General features: G+C 34.2%; 1 protein-coding gene, 1 non-coding gene and 1 pseudogene across 4 annotated transcripts in view; 1 reads left to right on the forward strand and 2 right to left on the reverse strand.

The window, feature by feature from the left end:
* PJA2 (praja ring finger ubiquitin ligase 2) overlaps window positions 1-18,932 on the forward strand; it is a 71,848-nt gene that overhangs the window by 48,268 nt on the left and 4,648 nt on the right. For all 3 annotated transcript variants that reach the window (XM_077139010.1, XM_077139011.1, XM_077139009.1), the window contains 4 exons: window positions 8,119-8,304; window positions 11,816-11,927; window positions 14,499-14,613; window positions 15,871-15,992. In XM_077139010.1, coding sequence (XP_076995125.1) covers window positions 8,119-8,304; window positions 11,816-11,927; window positions 14,499-14,613; window positions 15,871-15,992 — 535 coding nt within the window. The remainder of the gene's footprint in view (window positions 1-8,118; window positions 8,305-11,815; window positions 11,928-14,498; window positions 14,614-15,870; window positions 15,993-18,932) is intronic.
* On the reverse strand, window positions 3,571-3,676 carry LOC143665880 (U6 spliceosomal RNA). Its single transcript, XR_013167275.1, has one exon. It is a non-coding gene; the product is annotated as a U6 spliceosomal RNA (small nuclear RNA).
* Window positions 4,531-5,774, reverse strand: LOC143665516 (pre-mRNA-splicing factor RBM22 pseudogene; annotated as a pseudogene).

Below are 18,932 nucleotides of genomic sequence, written 5' to 3' on the forward strand. Positions count from 1 at the left end.
AAGTATTGTCCTCACCCCCCATAACTCGAAACATGATTATTTGCTTGTAGAATGCCCCAGAAGAGAATAACTGTTATATAGTTATAAGGAAAAGAAAGTGAAATTTTTGAGGAGATGAGAGAATGCTTAATAACTGTTGAATAATTATAGAAAAGGTAAAGTGAAGTTTTTGAGAAGGTAAAAGAAGGATTAGGATCTAATCATTATAGGGGGGCCTTTAGGGACAGAGACTAGAGAAACAAGTGGAAAGGCAGTAGGAGGTAGACAAGTGTAAGTGAGTCTGTAGATTTAGTGGTAGGAGACAGGGATGAGTCTCCTCTGGAGACGTCATAATCTTAATGTTATTAGGTGTTGAGAGTTGGGGGGGAAAGGAAGGTTGTAAAATTTAATGGAAAGAAGAAAGGGTAGGTAATAGGTTTTCAGACAGCTGGGCAACAAACTAGGTAAACACGGAGTAACTGTGTGTAATCACTAAACTGTATTGAAATGTCCATTTGAGATTTGTGGTTGTGAATTTAAAGTTGTCATTCTCATCACATATGTGTTCAACTTTAGATTCCTTCAGTTGTTCTAGTGACTTTATAAACTTTTTAATGTAACAGTTCCTAAAATTATTTTTAATAAAAATGTAATAAATATTCTGCCTTTCCAGTTAACCCTAAATTTAATAGAGTAGAAAAAACAATTCAAATTTAAATGCTGGGATTCCTTCTTTAAGACTACATGACATGGAGCAGGTTTCCTTTGATATTGTAAGCTATAATTCCCTTTTATGCCTTTTTTGGCTCTAACTCAGATTTCAGATTTACTTTCATTTGCACTTTACTGCCGAGTCAAAATAGGATTTGAAAATCTTAAAAATTTGCTGTACAATTAGAATTACTTAAATATGATCTTATACGTAAAGGTAATGCATCAAGTTATGGTCGTTGCATTTATATCCACCAAGCTATGTTGGAAATGCTCAAAAGGACATGTTGGCACATTCTTCTCCCAGTTGAAATATCCCTGAATTTGGTGGTGATGGTTGTGGTAACACAGGCTTTCACATGTCACATCTACTGAATTGTTTTCTTAGGATTACCCATTGGAGACATAATTAGGTAATGTATCTTTCAAAATCTCGTATTATTAGGCATTATGGCATTTTGTTGAGTTCTGAATTACCAAAATGAAGAAAGGTAGTTGAAGGTCTGAATTTGTTAAGAATGAGTTACATATTGTATGTGTGTGTTGTGTGTATGTAAAGAGAGCAAGATTGTTCTATACGTTTTCAAGGTTTTTGAAGCATTTAAATTATTATATTCCTCTGGGGATATTTTTGTTTCACTATAAATGTTTGACCCTATTGTTTACAATCATTTTTTTTTTTTAAGAGCAGAATTCCTTATGCTGTACCCAACTCTGGCTCAGCGTAGTGCCATGCTTGTAGCCTGGTAGATTTTGTGTTAAACAGTAGAAATTTATGTGAACTTTATGTAACGTTGAAAGTATATGCCTTATCCCACTTACTTTCTCTTTCTATACCTGTGTTGGAATCATTAAAGAGAGAATCCAATGTTTAAGCAAAATATGTAGCCAAGAATTACTGTGTAATAAAAAAGTAATATTAGCAATGTCTTATAAATTTTTTAGATTCTGATTTTTTTTAGTTTTGTTCTTTGGAGTTAAAAGAAAATCATAAGTTAATATTTGCGCCTTACCCGTTTTCACCAAAAACGTTTTATGTTAATCTGAAGCACTGAGTAACTGAGTCATTGTGATATCTATATAATAGAAAAAAGAAATAGAAAGTTTCTTTTTCTGTAGGAGGACATTAGAAATAACAAAACTTTCCACGAACTTTTCCAGTTTTCATCTCTAAATTATTTCAGTTTTTCCAGACTTAAGTTTCAAGGATTTGTTATTTTATCTGCAACAAATAGAGACTACCTAATGTGTGCCAAGCACTCTTACAGAGGCTGAGGCTACAAAGATGAGAGACAATACTGTATATTCTTGAGAACTCCCTGTCTAGTGGGGAAACAAGTGGATTACCAGATGAGTCACAGTACAGTGTGGCGAGTGCTCTCATAAAGGTATCAACTACAATTTGTGGCTTAAGAATTTTTAGTTTGATTTTGTATTTTTATGCCATTTTGGGTTTAATTTTTTCATTAGACCTAAATATTACATACAAAATGCAGAAATCTACTGTATTTATGTATTAGACATTAAATAAGCCCATTTTATTATGCTAATTGCTTTGATTTTATTAAACTGGCCATACTAGATATTAAGTCTTATAAGCCTGTTATTCTGTGGTATAGTTTAGGACCTAAAATAATTAGTTAAGGAAAGATTTATGGGTGTGTGCGTGAGTGTGTGTGTGTGTGTGTGTGTGTGTGTGTGTGTGTATATATATATATACATTTAAAGATAAACTACTTATATTTGTTTAAAATGTGTTGATTCTCACGTATGGACATTATCTACACCTCTTTCATAAAAATGTTTGTGCCCCTCAAAATTGAATTTTCACCAGCTGTAAATAAAATTCTAGAGTTTCTTCTTAAAAGTTGAAATATATAAATTGTTCTATACATTATCTCTTAAAGCCTAAACTAAAATTCAACTTTGCTAAAGCTATGCTTTTGATACATTGATAGGCATGTTCTTTTAAATAAAATGAAAAAGAAAACCCAGTGCAATTTTCTTATTTATATACTCATAAGGTACCTTTTATTCAGTTTATTGCAGACTAGAAAGTTGGTAATTGAAGAAGCCCAGTTGGTCTTTTGCAGTATCATTATGCCAAATATATGATTTTACTCATATTTTTCCTCCCTAGATTACTCATAGAACTAACAGTTTTGTTTTTACTGAATGTATGATTACATAAATATTTTCTCTAACCTAGTTTTTATTTTTTAACAATAACTCAGATACTAATAAGGTAGTTTTCTTATTAACAAGATATAGTAGCTCTGCAAGTGTCCTTCCAATTTACTTATTTTGCCAAATTGATTCATTACAATAGATATGCTGAATGTCAAATGCTTAACTCTGAGAATGCTGGTTAAATCTGGCAAGAAAAAATTAATATGTGTATCTGGAATGGAGCTCAGAGAAGAGAAAAAGACAAAAAGAAATAAGCACATTTTTGAAATTCTGAGCTGTCCAAATAATACCATCAGCGCTTTAACCAAATAAATGGAAACAAGAATCTTCACTTAAGTTGAAATTAAAACTCATTTCACTCTTACATTTTGCACTAATTAAAGGGATATTTCTGAAATATTAAGGCTGAATATAGATTACTTTTATTTGTTTGTTTATTTATTTAGGAAAATTGACCCGTTTTTAATCATTTAAAAACAAAACACAACACAACATCACATTTCCTTTACCATCTATAATTCAGTTATATCCAAACATTCTGAGACCAACAGATAACCCCCTACCCATGAGCAAGGAATTAAAATGAGGTACAGAAGACACACTAAAGTGAATGCTGGAGATCAAAGTTCTGGCTATAAGTCACAAGTTCTCCACCCAAACACTCTCTTAACGCTTTTTTTTTCTAATTTTTTTAGTATGGAACACTTCATGAATTTGCATGTCATCCTTGTAGCAGGGGCCATGCTAATCTTCTCTGTATCATTCCAATTTTAGTATATGTGCTGCCAAGGAGCACTCTTAACACTTTGTTTTATTTTGTTAAAATGTTTCACAGGAAGTTCTTTGAAATAATTTCATTCCGAACACCAGGCTTCTATGATGCTATACAGCTCCATGGAATTTGTGTTTCCATCTGATTGACGAAGTTAAAAAGTACTTTTAGTCTTTTTGTTGGCATAGAGAAGCAAAGCTGGCAACCAGATTCCTTTAGTAAGAAATGAGGAAAAGTGAGGGAAAAAAAGATTTGGGCTTTGCTGGGTGGTGGTTTCTGTTTGTCTTTCCAAGGGTGTAACTTCAGAAGAGTTCAATCACACTCATGCCACTACAATGATTAGAATTAGTAATCTTTTTTGGGGGGCATGGGTAGGCTCCGGAAATCGAACCCGGGTCTCCAGCATGGCAGACAAGAATTGTGCCACTGAGCTAATCTTTTTTTTTTTTTTTTAAGATGATAAAAAGGAAAATACCCAATGGCCATAAAAATGGTCAAAAATTTTTTTTAAGCACAGGTCAATTTTTTTTTCCAAAATAAACATACAAAATGAACATATAATTAGGATGGTAACTCTATTGGACATTCCAATTCATTCATTCATTTGTCCCCCATATAGAAAAGGGGAGTAGGCATTAGGTTTTATTAGTAATGTTAAAGTAGTAACCAGATGTGCTAATGGCAGCTTATCTGAGGTCCATCAATCCTTTGAATACATGTAGGAAAACATGGCTACAGTTCTCTGACTGCCCACATCAGAACACATTCAGCTACAATGGAAACTAAAAAGAATGAAAAAATATATTTATTCCAGCATTCATTCACTGAGAAATGCAAGTACCCTTTCTTCCGTAGAGTCCAAGTGTGGTGATAATGTGCTAGGGGCTGCTGTGTTTCCCAGCATGAGCTCCCATGCTCTGAAGGTCCTGAGGAGGATAATGGGTTGGTTCTGGAGCCCTCCTGAAAGGAGATGGTGGTCACATTGGGTGGAAGATGTATGGCCCAAAACCTGAGAATGGGGCGGGGCAATACCAAGAGGTGGTGGCAGGGCAATTTTCACTACTGCTTGAGGACCATTTGGGGGAAGGTTGAAGTAGTTGTCAGCGGCTTCTGATGCTTCTGCAGGAGGAGGAAGACCTACACCTGGCATCCCTGGAACAGGCTCTAGCTTGGTTCCAGGGTCTGTGGTTCTGTCCTTCTCTTTTTCTTTTCTTCTGTCTGCTTGGGATCTTTCCCATTTCTTGTTACGCTTACAGCCATTGATCAACAATTTATTAAGAAATTATTCGGCAGCCAAGTTGCCTTGTGGCAAACTGGATGAAAGCACACTGCTGCCTAAGCACAAAAGCTAATTTTTCGAATCTCTCCAAACTGGTAGAAATGATTTCTTAAATCTGTCTCAGTAATGGTATCTCTAAGACTACCGACATATAGTTTGGCAATGGTCTTATCCTTTGGTGGGTCCAGACAAGGCATTGTTGAATCCACTTTTAAAGCTTATCTGTCACAGGATCATTGATTCCATAATATTGGTCTTTGATATTCTGATCAGCAAGGGAGTTATCTGGAACTGTAGGCTTCTCATGTCTTATGGGTACTCCTCTCTTACGTTCTCTTTTCACCCAGAAGGAGCAAATATGGGGTCGATTCCATTTATAGAAGAGTGTTGTCCAGGCCAGTTTGAGTAGCATTGGTGGATGTAGCTTTCCCTGGCAAACCAATTGGCCATGTTCCATCAGAGTTAGAAACCTCTCTTTCCATATTCTGTGTGTATTTACTCTTTGTTGACATCTGACTTTGGTGTAATATCCTTAAAAGACAATTCCCGTATCACGAACCTGGATAACCAGGCCATATTCTAGGTCCAAGAGGAGATCTGGCAGATATTCTTCAATTTGCTACAGGTTTGGCAGACTTCGGTCTTCTTGAAATGCATTCGAATCCTGGGGCACCAGTGAAACACTGTGAGCGGCCTGGCACAGATTTTACAGTCCTTCCCATACTTTCTTTGGTCATTTGACTATATGGGTTTTCTCCAAGACATATCTGGCAAAGTGTGGGGAATATCTGCATTCTCCCAGTTCTGCATGTTATAGGTGTTGGATCCCAGAGAGGGCTCCATCTTGAAAGCTTTTGGAGGCTGTAATAGCTTTCTAGTTAGGAGAGAGGACCACCACAGTCCCATCAGGCCCCACAGATTACTTTTTAATGATGCAGGTTTTAGTGCTTTGGAAATACTTTATTGAACTCATCGCTAATGATTTATTTCCAAAAGGTGGGTGTAACCAGTTGAGCTTCTCTTACAATAAGATAAAATTATAAACATTTAAAAAATAGAAGTTCATACAAATGGTAAATAATTCAAAAAGTTTGAAACGACCAATTAAAGACCATTATATCCAATTTCCTGTGAGCTTGCAGAGGGAGCGTTCCTCTCCCACTTTTTTATACAATTTTGATAGTACATTATATGTACATACTACTTAGCACCTTGCTTTTTTGTTTGTTTTGTTTTGTTTTTGGGTGTATGCTCCAGAAATACAACCTAGGTCTCCCACATGGAAGGTGAGCATTCTACTATGGAACCACCCATGTACCCGGCTTCTGTTTTTTTGTTTTATTTATACATATGTTTTTTAGATTGTCCCATTTCCATGCATATAGATGTGTCATTCTTTAAAAAAAATTCTATCATATTGTTTACATGGGCATCCTCACAATTTATTTAACCAATTTCCTCTGACAGATATTTAAGTTGTTTCACAATTTATGCATTATAAGCAATGCTGCAAAGAAAACCTTATTATGTATTTTTTTAGGAGAATTATCTAGAAATAGAACCACTAAGTCAGTGAGTAAGCACATAATCTAGTTATTGCCAAGTTTTCTACAAAGAGTGTTTAGAGAAAGATCACTTATCAACACTAAGTGAATTACTTCTTGAAAGATGGACCAACTCCCAGTGTATTATCAGAAATTTTTATCTTTGCCGAAAGTTAAAAAAGAATATTTCATAGTTTTAATTACATTTCTCTTGTTAATGGACGAGGTAGACCCTCTCAAAACCACTGAAATTTTCTATTCTGCTAACTATTCATATCCTTTGCTCCTTTCTATTAATATGTTTTGATCTTTTTTCTGCTGGTTGGCTTTTACATATCAAGCTGTTATTTAATAAGGTAATTAGCCTTTTATCTCATGTGTTATAATTAATTTATTTCGGTTTTACTCTGTACAAATTTTTCTGTTTTGACTTTTCCGTGTATTTTTCTTTAATGCTTATTTTGTGAAATTTATCAATCATATTTGTCTGTGGATTCAAAGTTTTGCATAGTGCTTTTAAGGGCTTGAGATTTTTAAAAAACATTTCTTTCACTATTCTAGTACTTTTTAGTGTTCTCTGTGTTAAAAACATACATTTTTAAAAAAGTGAATCTGGAATTTATTTAGGAGTAAATAATGACATGGAGATTTAACCTTCTTCCTCTAGGAGGATATCTGCTTGTCCTAGTACTGTCTGTTTAATGGTGCTTTTCCTCATTGTTTTGAGAAGATTTCTTTATCTTTTACTCATTTTCTTTATATCACTGATTTATCCCTATTCCTCTGAGCTTATATTCTAGTAGGGGAAAATTGACAATAAACAAATAAGAAATTATTCAGTAAGGGTAAGTATTGTAATGGCAATAAAGCAGAGCAGTGTGATAGCCAGTGCCTGGAAATTTCCTTAAACTGAGTGGTCAGAACAGGTCTTTCTGAGGAAGTGACATTTAATCTGACCTGAATGTCAAGAAGGGAGTAGCTGTACAGAAATCTTGTGGAAGGTATTTCAGGTAGAGAAAGCAGTCCCAGGGTGGAAATGACCTTGAGAAAGAAAAGTACAAGCATAATAGGCAGGGGAAAGTGGTGAGAGAAGAGGTTAGAGAAGTGGGTAGAGGAGAGAGGATTTATTATGTGGGATTCTTTAGACCAGGTTGAGGAATATGGATTTTATTTTAATTATGAAAGGAAACTACTTGGGAAAAGTTTAAAAAATTCAGATTGTTTAGGGTGAATTTTTCTTATTTTTCTCTTGCAAAAAGGATATAGAAGCATAGATAATTCATACATTAGTTAGATTCCTATGTAATTAAGGAACTATTTCTGTTATTATACATATATATGGTACTATGACAAATTTACTTTCCTTTTAAATAATTTTGCAACTAAGGAAAGTGCTTTTTTTTAGAATTGTGAATGTTCCAAGAGATTAGAACTTGAAAAAATACTCAATACTTACACACTAAATAGAATTCTTTGAAGAACAATTATATGATGTGTTTAAAAAAAATTCTTTTCCTGGGCGGGCAATGGTGGCTCAGTGGCAGAGTTCTCTCCTGCCATGCCAGAGACCCGGGTTCAGTTCCTAGTGCCTGCCCATGCAAAAAAAAAAAAAAAATTTTTTTCCTTCGAAATGTTTGTATTAGGGAACAGACATCTTTGGAAGAGGGAGAAATTCCTTGGTTGCAGTACAATGAAGTCAATGAAAGTAGCAGTGATGAAGGAAATGAGCCTGCCAACGAATTTGCACAACCAGAAGCTTTCATGTTGGATGGTAACAATAACCTTGAGGATGACTCCAGTGTGAGTGAAGACTTAGATGTGGACTGGAGGTGAGTCAAGCAGTGTTATTAGCATGCTTACTTGCTGACTGAGTAGAATTTTTTCATGATTCTAAATTATGAAAATTGAATCTCTGACAGCTAAGAATTTCCTATTTCAGAATTTTCTTCAGAGCTTATTTCAGATGTCATTATTACCTGGTCTCTTTTTTACTTCTTCCAGTCAGTGACCTCTTCCTTTTTTGACCATTAGCGCTCTTGAAACTAGGCTTATATCCTCTTTATATACTCATGATTTTGGATTTCTGACTTTTTAATTTAGCTTTATATACCCTGTAACATGTAACATAGTGCTTTTTACAAAAAAAAGGTGGTTTTATGAAAAAGTTCCTTAATGACTACTTCTTGAAGAACTTCAAAATCTGTGAATGAATCAGACAAATCAGAAGAGTATAATTTTCCTTCATTGTCTTTTCTTTTCCTTCTTTTTCTTTAAAATATTGAAGGTATAATTATGTCTTTCCAGAGATGTTAGAAGTATTACATTTATTTTATACTGACAAACAGTAGTGAGCTTCAAATTTAAAAATAGCGTGTAAATGAAGTGGATTATAAAATTGTTACTTATCACAATGTGATGCTCAGAATTTAACTGTTTGGTTTATAAAGGACTTATCTTTCAAGGGAACAGTAGCCCATTAGCAACAGCAAATGTTTGAGATAGAGAAAGGATGTTTGTTCCAACTGATCCTTTTTTTAGTAACTTTCTGGGGAATAAAAAGTGGCTTGTTACTGCCCTTGCTTCCTTCTCTGCACAAATTTATTTTTAAGAATTTCTCTTGACTTTCCAGTTAAAAAGGTGATACTGTTTCTTTATAGAAATTTAGAAAAGTAAAGATAAATACAATTCATATCTTAGATATTTCTGAAGGTTTCTATGATTTATGTTTTCAAGGCTTTCTTTATATTTTTGGTTTTTGTTTCTGTGTGTGGTAGCTACTTTTTTGAGTTTATCATGTTTTTCCGGATATGAGTCTCAGTCTCTCCTTAAGATCCTCCTTACCTCACTCTCCCATCCTCTTCCCAGGGAAAAAAATCATTGAACACAATGGATTTTTATCATTCATTTTGTGGAAGTAGAATTGGGGTTTTGTCATAGCCTCACAACAACTTATAATTTCACTTTAAACATTCCTATTCTCTAAACCAGCTTTCTGGCTCCCTGAGCATTATGGAAAATCAGTGACTTCACTTTGTACGGGCCTTGCTGATCATGATACTTCCTTCTTTTCCTTTCTCCCCTTACCCTTTCACTGCACTCCTTGTTAATTCTGAAGTCTTCTCCATTATGCAAAGTAATTCATCAAAGTGCACAACAGATGAATGAATAATTTATTTAGCATTGTCTGTACATTTTGGGAGGCAATTATGGTTACATATGAGGCAGCTTTACATTGTTTTCAACTTTCCATGTTTTCAAAACTCTGAAAATAATTTTTACAGCTCCATCATATAAATACACCATCCTGTAGATGCATTAAAATTTAACTGATCATTTATCCATTGAAATAATGAAGTGAGCTATTTATACTCCCTCAAAACATGTTCTGTACTTGCGGTTACATCTTTAGGGCAGATTACTAGGTGTGAAATTACTGAACTATGTAGTATTTTTAAGAATCATGATACATATTTCCAATTAATTTTCAAAACACATTCTACATAAAAATGAAGAAATAATGGGAGTCTGTAACAAATATAATTTTAACTTAAATTTGAAAACTTTTACCTTAAGTTCTGTTTTTACCAGTCATCTTCCTGGATATGGCTGTTGGGTTAAGGTTTTAGCAACATTACTGTTTTCCCCATAATTTGGGGTGTTTCAAAATAGTTTTGTTTTATTTTTTTTTTAATGTGGAAAGCATTTTAGCGCTGACTTTTTAACAAAAAAAAATTTTGCAAGTTTGATATGTTAATACCTCATTATTGTTTATGTGGTACTATAGTTGGGTAGCAGTAGCTAGCTAAAAGTTGGTAAGTTAAAAAATATTGTTTGATTTTCATATTAAAATGACATGTTATTTTGACAACTAAAATGAAAAGCCATGACAAATAGTGTCAAATCTTGTCTCTAAAGCCAATGTTTGACATGCCCTTTTTTTTTTGCTACATAGAAAAAAATTAAGGCATTGAATTTGTTTTAAAGATGAAGAGCAGAGTAACAGTGAATTAATTTTTTTCAAGTTGTTTAACTCAGATGTGGAGTTAAATTAAATCCCTATATGACTGACTCTAGGGCTCATCCTCTTTATGTCATATCTCACTGCTAGATGGAGTTCCAGTGGTTGGATTCACCAATTCCTAATATTAATTCCAAATCGAAAATCTGTGATGGTATGAGAAAGTCTGTTCTTTTATAGCATGGTTTTTGTGATGTTTACTCATTTCCTGATACTAAGCTATAATGTATTTTTCATAAGAATCATTCTGTATTTCTTGCCAGTAGGTTTGTAATTTTCATAATAGCTCAGAAGTTGAAATTGAAAGTACTTTTGAGCTAGCTTGTGTAACTGTGGGTATTTCTGCCAATGATAGTCAAACTGATAGGAATATGGAAGTCAGCAAAAGTTTGTCCTTAGAGAAGATAGGCTCAGTTTTGGAGCTCTTAAATTTGAGTTAGTGTTAGTATATCCACGTAAGATGCCCATACACTATTGGAAATGTAGGTCAAGATCTCAAGAGAGAGTTTGGAATTAGGTAGAGATTTTAGAATGATCTGCAAAAAGGATAATTGAAGATAAGAGCTTGAATGTGATTTCCAAGGGAGCAAGATTAAAGAGAAGAGGACTGAGGATATATTTAAAGTTTCCAAATTTGAAATACTTAGTATTTCTAAGACTAGAGGAAAAGGAGGAATCTGTGTATGTCTAGCCATGGAAGAAAAAATTAGGACCCTAGATTAGGCATAATATTTTCCCTTTAGGGGCAAAAATTAAAATGAGCAGTTAGGGCCTAAATGTTTTTCAAGCTGAGCAATTATGGATGGAGGTGGCCTGGTTCAAGGCATTGAGAAAATAAAATATTTTCAAGCCCAAAGCAATTAAGCAATATAAGGTGAGAGAAGGAAAAGGAGTTTGACTATTGATAGAATTAAAATAAATATGGTAACTCTATCATATTGTCATCTATACTGTGACTGAAACCTAAAATAAACAGAAGGAGAAATGTATGGGAAAAAAATTAAGAGGAAGAAAGTACTCCTTTTTTTTCCTATGTTTAATTAATGGTGTTGTCCCTACAGCTAGAATTAGAAATATAAAAAAGAATTTTCCTACAAACTTTGCATATTGAATGTGGCAGCCTGTTGGAAGAGATGATAATATCTTAACTCCTTAAGCTTAGAACTTCAACTTTCCTATTGGATTCCTCCTGCTCCTTTCCCCATGAGGCTTATATTAAAGTAATTGAGGCTTTTGCTTGAAATATGTTTATTGACTTTTTATGCTAATGCAATTATGTGTTGACCATGAAGATTTCCAAAATCATGGATTTTTTTTTTCAGCCTATTTGATGGATTTGCAGATGGACTAGGAGTTGCTGAAGCTATTTCTTATGTGGATCCTCAGTTCCTCACCTACATGGCACTAGAAGAACGCTTAGCCCAGGCTATGGAGGTATTTTAGTAACTCTGGTGCTCATTTGTAAATTGACGGAATGCAAGATGATAAAAAATTTTTAAGGATTTCCTGAAACTATTTTTAAGAAATGGTGAATAGTTCTATGATCAGTTTAGTAGCACTAACTAAATAGTGCCACCAGTGTGTTTATATAAATTACCTGATTAAATTTGAAGTTTGATTTTCAGAAATAAGAGCATTTTGTGGGGGCTGTTATGGACGCTCTTTGGTTTTCATACCAACCTGAGAATTAAGTGAACCTGAGTTTGTCCTTTTCTCTTTATACCTGTACAAGGGCGCTCACAAGACTCCATCTCACTCCACAATTTTTATAGTCATCAGTGCCATAAGATCAAGTGCAACAGCCAACTGGGCTCCCAAGACTTATGCTTTAGTTAGCACTTCAGCACAGTAAGCTGCAGGTGATAGCTTGATTAATTTTGATATTACTGCTTACCATGCATTACTGGCATTTCATTTCTCATTTGTGAGGAGCTTAGCACTGAGCTCAAATACAGAAGCCCAACGAAACCATTCTAGTAGGTCTATGTCCTGGGACCACTTCTGATACCAGTTCTTTATCAGTTTAGGCTTATCGGAGAGAGAAACCACATAATCATTTGAACAGGCAACATTTAATATGAAAAAGTTTGAAGTGCAATAGAAGATTAGAATATTGAGGGATTGGCTAGTAGGATAAAAGGATAACTATAAAATATAGAAATAGCAGAGACAAGGAACAACCTTAGGGTTAAGATACAGTACCCAATCTTCCTACTCCCTAAGGTTGTGATCCAGACCTCACTGGAAAGGACATATCCATGGTAGAGAAATGGTTGGGGTTGGCATACTATACTGGCAGAACTTGCTAGAAATGTATGCTCTGGGGTGTTAGGAAATAATGCTCACAGAGGGGTAACTAACTGGAAGCCCTCTGCTATGAAACTACCCAATGTGGGTGCCAGGGTAAGCTGCTGGCCACCCTATACTAAGTGAAACCAGGTGCTAGAGAAGCCCCCTCCCACCCCCCATCCCCCCTTTGCACAAAAGCCATCTGTATGGCCAGAGCCACACCATGGAGAAGCTTTACACTGCAGGGGCTTGTTGAACAAGCCATCAAAACCAGGAAGTAAAGTCCTGTCTCCTATTGTGTCACCCCAATCCCCTCTACTGAAAGCTTAAAATCGTGCTAGCTTTTCATATTTAAAGGAAAAATATTTAAAAGGCCAAGATCTATTTTCACAGAGCAAGCAAGGGTGATTAAGGCTGAGAAGCAATAAATCAGTTACTAGCATACAGAGCCACATTTAGTGTTCAGTATTACCTGTATTTAACTCTTATGATGAGCCTTTTTGCTTTCTCTTTTTCTAGTCTTGATTTAACTTTGGCCTCTATTATAACTCATCTCAGATTCTTTTTTGGAAAGATATAGTTTGTTCCTGTAATTTAGTGCCAGATCCTGAGGGTTATACAAAAGATTTTATCATCCATGAGAACACAATTTGAACCATCAGAATTCTGCTACTTGGGAGGCCCAGTTTTGATACTTTTAAAATCTATTTCAACTTTTCATCTGAACAAAGTATTAGATTAGGTTATGGTTCTGTGGTCCTATAATGATATAGATAGGGTATAATACTAAGTAATTCTAAGTTGTATAATGCAAATTCTTTTAGCATAATAGCAATTCACAAGGACTATACCAGTATGTTCTGGGACCATTGACATAGGCTTTTATTAAAGAGAGAGGATTTACCCAGGCCCTTAGGAATTGATAGGATTTAGATGGACAGGAAGGACCAGCAGATTAAGCAGCATGTGCATTTAAGAGCATATAATTATACAAGTGGTGATAGGCTAAAAGGTAGATGTGTACTATCTGTAATTCTAATTTAATGAGGCCAAACAGGCTAATCACTCAAGAAAGGATGAGGGTGACACCATAGTAGATGTTCACATGATATAATGGTCTTTCCATCCTTATTAGAACAGTAACTTCGTACAAACATTTGATCCCCTAAATGAAGTTCACAACCCACATAACCTGGTAATAACTGTGATCTGATAATGCCGTGTACTTATATAAACCATTCAGGAATGCATTATGTGCCTCTATCCCTTGAACACCTGGTAACCCTGGCCACATTATGTTGTTGTTCATGAGGTTTACCTGTTCAAAGTGTTTCTATTTTCCTTACTTTCTTTCCTGCTATAGCGTCTACGACACTCATATGTTGGAAGCAGTATATTTTCCTCTGAAAATATAAATAGGATAGTCAAGTAGATGGTTATTGAGACAAGATACAGTTTTGTTGTACTTCTGAAGAGTAGGATTTTAGTTGTTTTTTTTTGTTTGTTTTTCATATGTATATTTTTGATGTCTTGGTATGATCAAGGTGGTGGTGGTTTCTTTGGAAAGAGGCAAGGGACTGAAGCAAAGGAAACCAATAGGAAGAGGGTAGTGCTGGGTATACCTTGGCAAATAACTGAAATTAAAAGAAAATAGTTTTCTGTCATTGTTTTAAGGTGTTGTTTAACCAAGAACTGTAACTTTTTTTTCTTTTTTAGACTGCCCTGGCACATTTAGAGTCTCTTGCTGTGGATGTTGAAGTGGCCAATCCACCAGCCAGTAAGGAAAGCATTGATGGTCTTCCAGAGACCCTTGTTCTTGAAGATCACACTGGTAAGGGCAAAGTTGATCTTAAATGTTCAATGATACATTGTGTGCTTTAATAATGCTATATTATCAGTTGCCCTAGAATATGAAATTACAGAATATTAAAAATGTTCATTAAATTTTTTTATAATGACCAAATTCTGACAAAAGTCTCACCTGGTAGAATATTTTTAATTTATCAAGTGATACACTGGGACAAATGTTGCCCAACCAACTTTTCTACAAAAGCAGTGTGTTCTTATCCACTGTTGGTGGGATTGTCAAATGGTGCAACCACTGTGGAAGGCAGTTTGGCGGTTCCTCAAAAAGCTGAATATAGAATTGCCATACGACCCAGAAATACCATTGCTGGGAATCTACTCAAAGGACTTAAGGGCAAAGACACAAACGGACACTTGCACACCAATGTTTATAGCAGCGTTATTTACAATTGCAAAGAGGTGGAAACAGCCATTAGCAGACGAGTGGTATATACATATGATGGAATATTATGCAGCTTTAAGACAGAATAAACTTATGAAGCATGTAATAACATGGATGGACCTAGAGAACATTATGCTGAGTGAGTCTAGCCAAAAACTAAAGGACAGATACTGTATGGTCCCACTGATGTGAACGGACATTCGAGAATAAACTTGGAATATGTCATTGGTAACAGAGTCCAGCAGGAGTTAGAAACAGGGTAAGATAATGGGTGATTGGAGCTGAAGGGATACAGACTGTGCAACAGGACTAGATACAAAAACTCAAAAATGGACAGCACAATAATACCTAATTGTAAACTAATCATGTTAAAACACTGAATAAAGCTGCATCTGAGCTATAGGTTTTTTTTTTTTTTTGTCTGTCTGTTTGTCTTTTTTTTTGTACTATTATTATTATTTTTATTTTTTTTTCTATATTAACATTCTATATCTTTTTCTGTTGTTTTGCTAGTTCTTCTAAATGGATGCAAATGTACTAAGAAATGATGATCATGCATCTATGTGATGATATTAAGAATTACTGATTGCATATGTAGAATGGAATGATTTCTAAATGTTGGGTTAATTTCTTTTTTTTTCTTTAATTAATAAAAAAAGCAGTGTGTTAATTAAATTGCAGATTGTGATATATTAGACAGAAGCATGCTTGTCAATTAGTTAATCAAAGTAAAATTCTGTTGTCTTTCATAGATAGCATCTTTGAGTTAATATATTGTTTCAATTTTATTAAAATTGAATTTTTTGTGATTGATAGATCTAAATTATTTGTCATTTTCAGCTATTGGTCAGGAACAGTGCTGTCCAATCTGTTGCAGTGAGTATATTAAGGATGATATAGCAACAGAGTTACCCTGTCATCATTTCTTTCACAAACCTTGTGTATCAATTTGGCTACAGAAGGTGAGTTGTAAGATTACTTTTTAAAAGTAAATTTTAATAGTTTCTCTTACAAGTTGATAGCATCGTCTTTTAAGCCTGTTTTATTTAGCTACATATTTTAGTATTATTAAAATTCAGTATTAAACATTTGTTGCCTTTTAATGCTTACAGATATATGATAATATGGAATTGTTTTACTTTACTAACATTGTCTATAAAACAATATAGACAACAAGTTTTTAACATATTCTGGAAAATCATTCTAGAACAAAGACATTCAGATCTTTAATTATAACCATGAAGTTTGATGTTTTCAAAAGCTTCTCAAACATAGTGGCTTTTGGCACTACTGAAAATCTGTAACAGTGAACAAATACCCCACTGATATAGGTCAGTGTCTCTGAAAATGTATATGAAAGTAAGAACATCAGCATTACAAAGGATGTTCTCCATAAAATAATTCTCCATAAATATTTGCTTGGCTTCATTTTGTATTTGCTATCATGATTCCATTAGCTAGGTTAAATTTCTATCCACTGTTTATTTTACATCATTGTTTTAATAATCTATCATGTACCTCCTATTCTAATTTTTATATACTGTCCTTAAATATTTACCCAATAATTTTTAAGTATATTTGAAGTAAGAAATAAAAAGAATGAGTTTGACTTAAATCTTCTCTGTGTACTCTGTTTTTGCATAACGGATATTTACATCCAATTCAGTAGAAATTACCAAATCACTTTTCCAGCTTATTTAGTTATGGAGACAGCTCTCTCTCTTCCCTGCAACCATTCCCTGTTCTTCCTGCACCTTCTCTCCCTCCCCTCTCCCTCTTCTTCTTTTCTATTCCTCTTTGCTGTTCCTCCCTTTCTGCTGCTACTTTATCCTTCTTAAAACTATTCAAAAACTCTGAAGTGCCAATGCAGAAATATTCAGAGTTCCTTTATGAAACTAAATACATTTTAGTTGCTCTGTTAGCCTCTATTTCATGTCTATAGACATATTCAATTTCAGTAATAGTTTTATATTCTATTTATACAAAACATTACTTACATATTTTTCCATTTGCTACTATCTTTTGTTGCCTTACTTCTCAGTTCTCCTTACTTTTCCATCACTACCTCTACCTCCATTCTTATAACCAATATTTATATCCAAGAGTATAAACAGCTACACTTTTTCCCTGTTGATTTAACCCTTTGCTAACAGTTGTGGAATGGGTTTTTAAATTATTTTTGATAGGACTATACTATATTTTTGTATACTAATTATTTCTCTTATTTGCTTCACCCCCCCCAATTTTTTTTTTTGTAATTACATTAAATTTACACATTATTTTTAGAGGATTGCTCTGTTCAGTTGGTGGAATGGAAAAAAAAATGCTCATTTAGCAGCAGCAAAACATGATATTATCCATTATTGCTGATAAGTTCATCAAAATTTCAGTTATGATTTCTTGTTTTTTTAACTTTATTATCATTCATGAATATGATAATATCTAAATCATATAATGTTGTAAGGGCTAAGTGAGATAACTCAATATATGTGGCAGGTAGTAAGCACTCAGTGAATGTTAAACATTTTATCAGATCAAAACTGTTATTAAAAATTAGAGACATTTTTATAATATGTATTAAAAACAAAATCACGACACCTACTTCAGTTATGATACAAGTTACAAAAGACTAGCCAACATGTGCCAACATGATGGCTATTTGGTGAGTATTGCCTGTAATGGCATTCATGTGTGTTTTAAGTCTGATGAGACTTCTGGCATTCTGGATTGAGACATTATCCTTGATTCTGAATTATTTTTTAAATATGACTTTAAACTGTCTATTTGATATTATGTTTATACAGCCTAGAGGCTGTTCCATTCAGTGTTCCATACTGCATAAATGCTGGAATAGATAATTCATACAATGGATTTATCATAGTATAGGATTAGTATCAGTAAATTAGTATTAATTAAAATTAGAATTAAATGGAAAAGAACTTTCAGTACCTGTATGTGGTAGTGATCGTGGTGTGATGGTAATAGTAAAGGTGATAAATGTTGTTAAAATTAATGGGAACTTCTCAACCATCTGACTGGGTGGTGTGACCCGAGAGACCACTCACACCTTTGATGTTCCTGGGCACACCTGATCATCAGGATAGCAAACCAAATGAGTCAGATGAGTTCAAGAAGCAGGAGGTGGGGGGAGTGTGATTAGTGGGAAGGCGCAAAATGCAAAACCATCAAGTTTTATGAATTTTATGTGCACCTATGTCTGTCAGGTATATTTCCTCTTTTCATTTCTACTCCTGTATATCAGGTCTTCAACAGTTTGGTGCTTTAACTAAAGAAGTAATTACCTACCCCATTTTCCTAACCTCTAGTTAGAGATGTTTTCCTCAAAAACTTTCCGGTAGAGAGAAGTAGGGAGAGAGCCAGAGCCAGAGCCAGAGATACTTCTAATTACTATGGAATAGTCTAAAGTTTCTTACTTGGCTTTCAAGGCCTTCTAGGCCCCAACCCATCTCTCTAGATTTTTCCTTCTGTAAATTTGCTCGAGTTTTCTTAGCCTGACATGATCTTCCACCTACATATTATTTGTAATAATAGATTATTTAGGTGGGTCCAGCTTAAATTCTGCCTTTTAATATCTCCTTTTTTAAAAATTGCCACAGCAGTATTAGAGACTTAATATGGAGCCAGCTTTTTGCATACCTTCCTGTATGTCAGGAACTATGCTTGATGCTTCATGCGTATTTTCCCATTTTAATCCTCAAAACAGCTATAGACATATTGATATCATTACATTTTGCAATGATTGTTTCTTTAGGGTAAATAATATATATCTAACATGTATTGATCAAGATTGTGCTTATCTCTCTAGCTCTAAAATATTGCTGTTAGGGCTTGATCGTGCACAGTAAATGTTTACCAAATAAAATTCTTGAATTGTATTATAT

The sequence above is a fragment of the Tamandua tetradactyla genome, chromosome 21 (genome assembly GCF_023851605.1).
Source record: "Tamandua tetradactyla isolate mTamTet1 chromosome 21, mTamTet1.pri, whole genome shotgun sequence".
Lineage (NCBI taxonomy): Eukaryota > Metazoa > Chordata > Mammalia > Pilosa > Myrmecophagidae > Tamandua > Tamandua tetradactyla.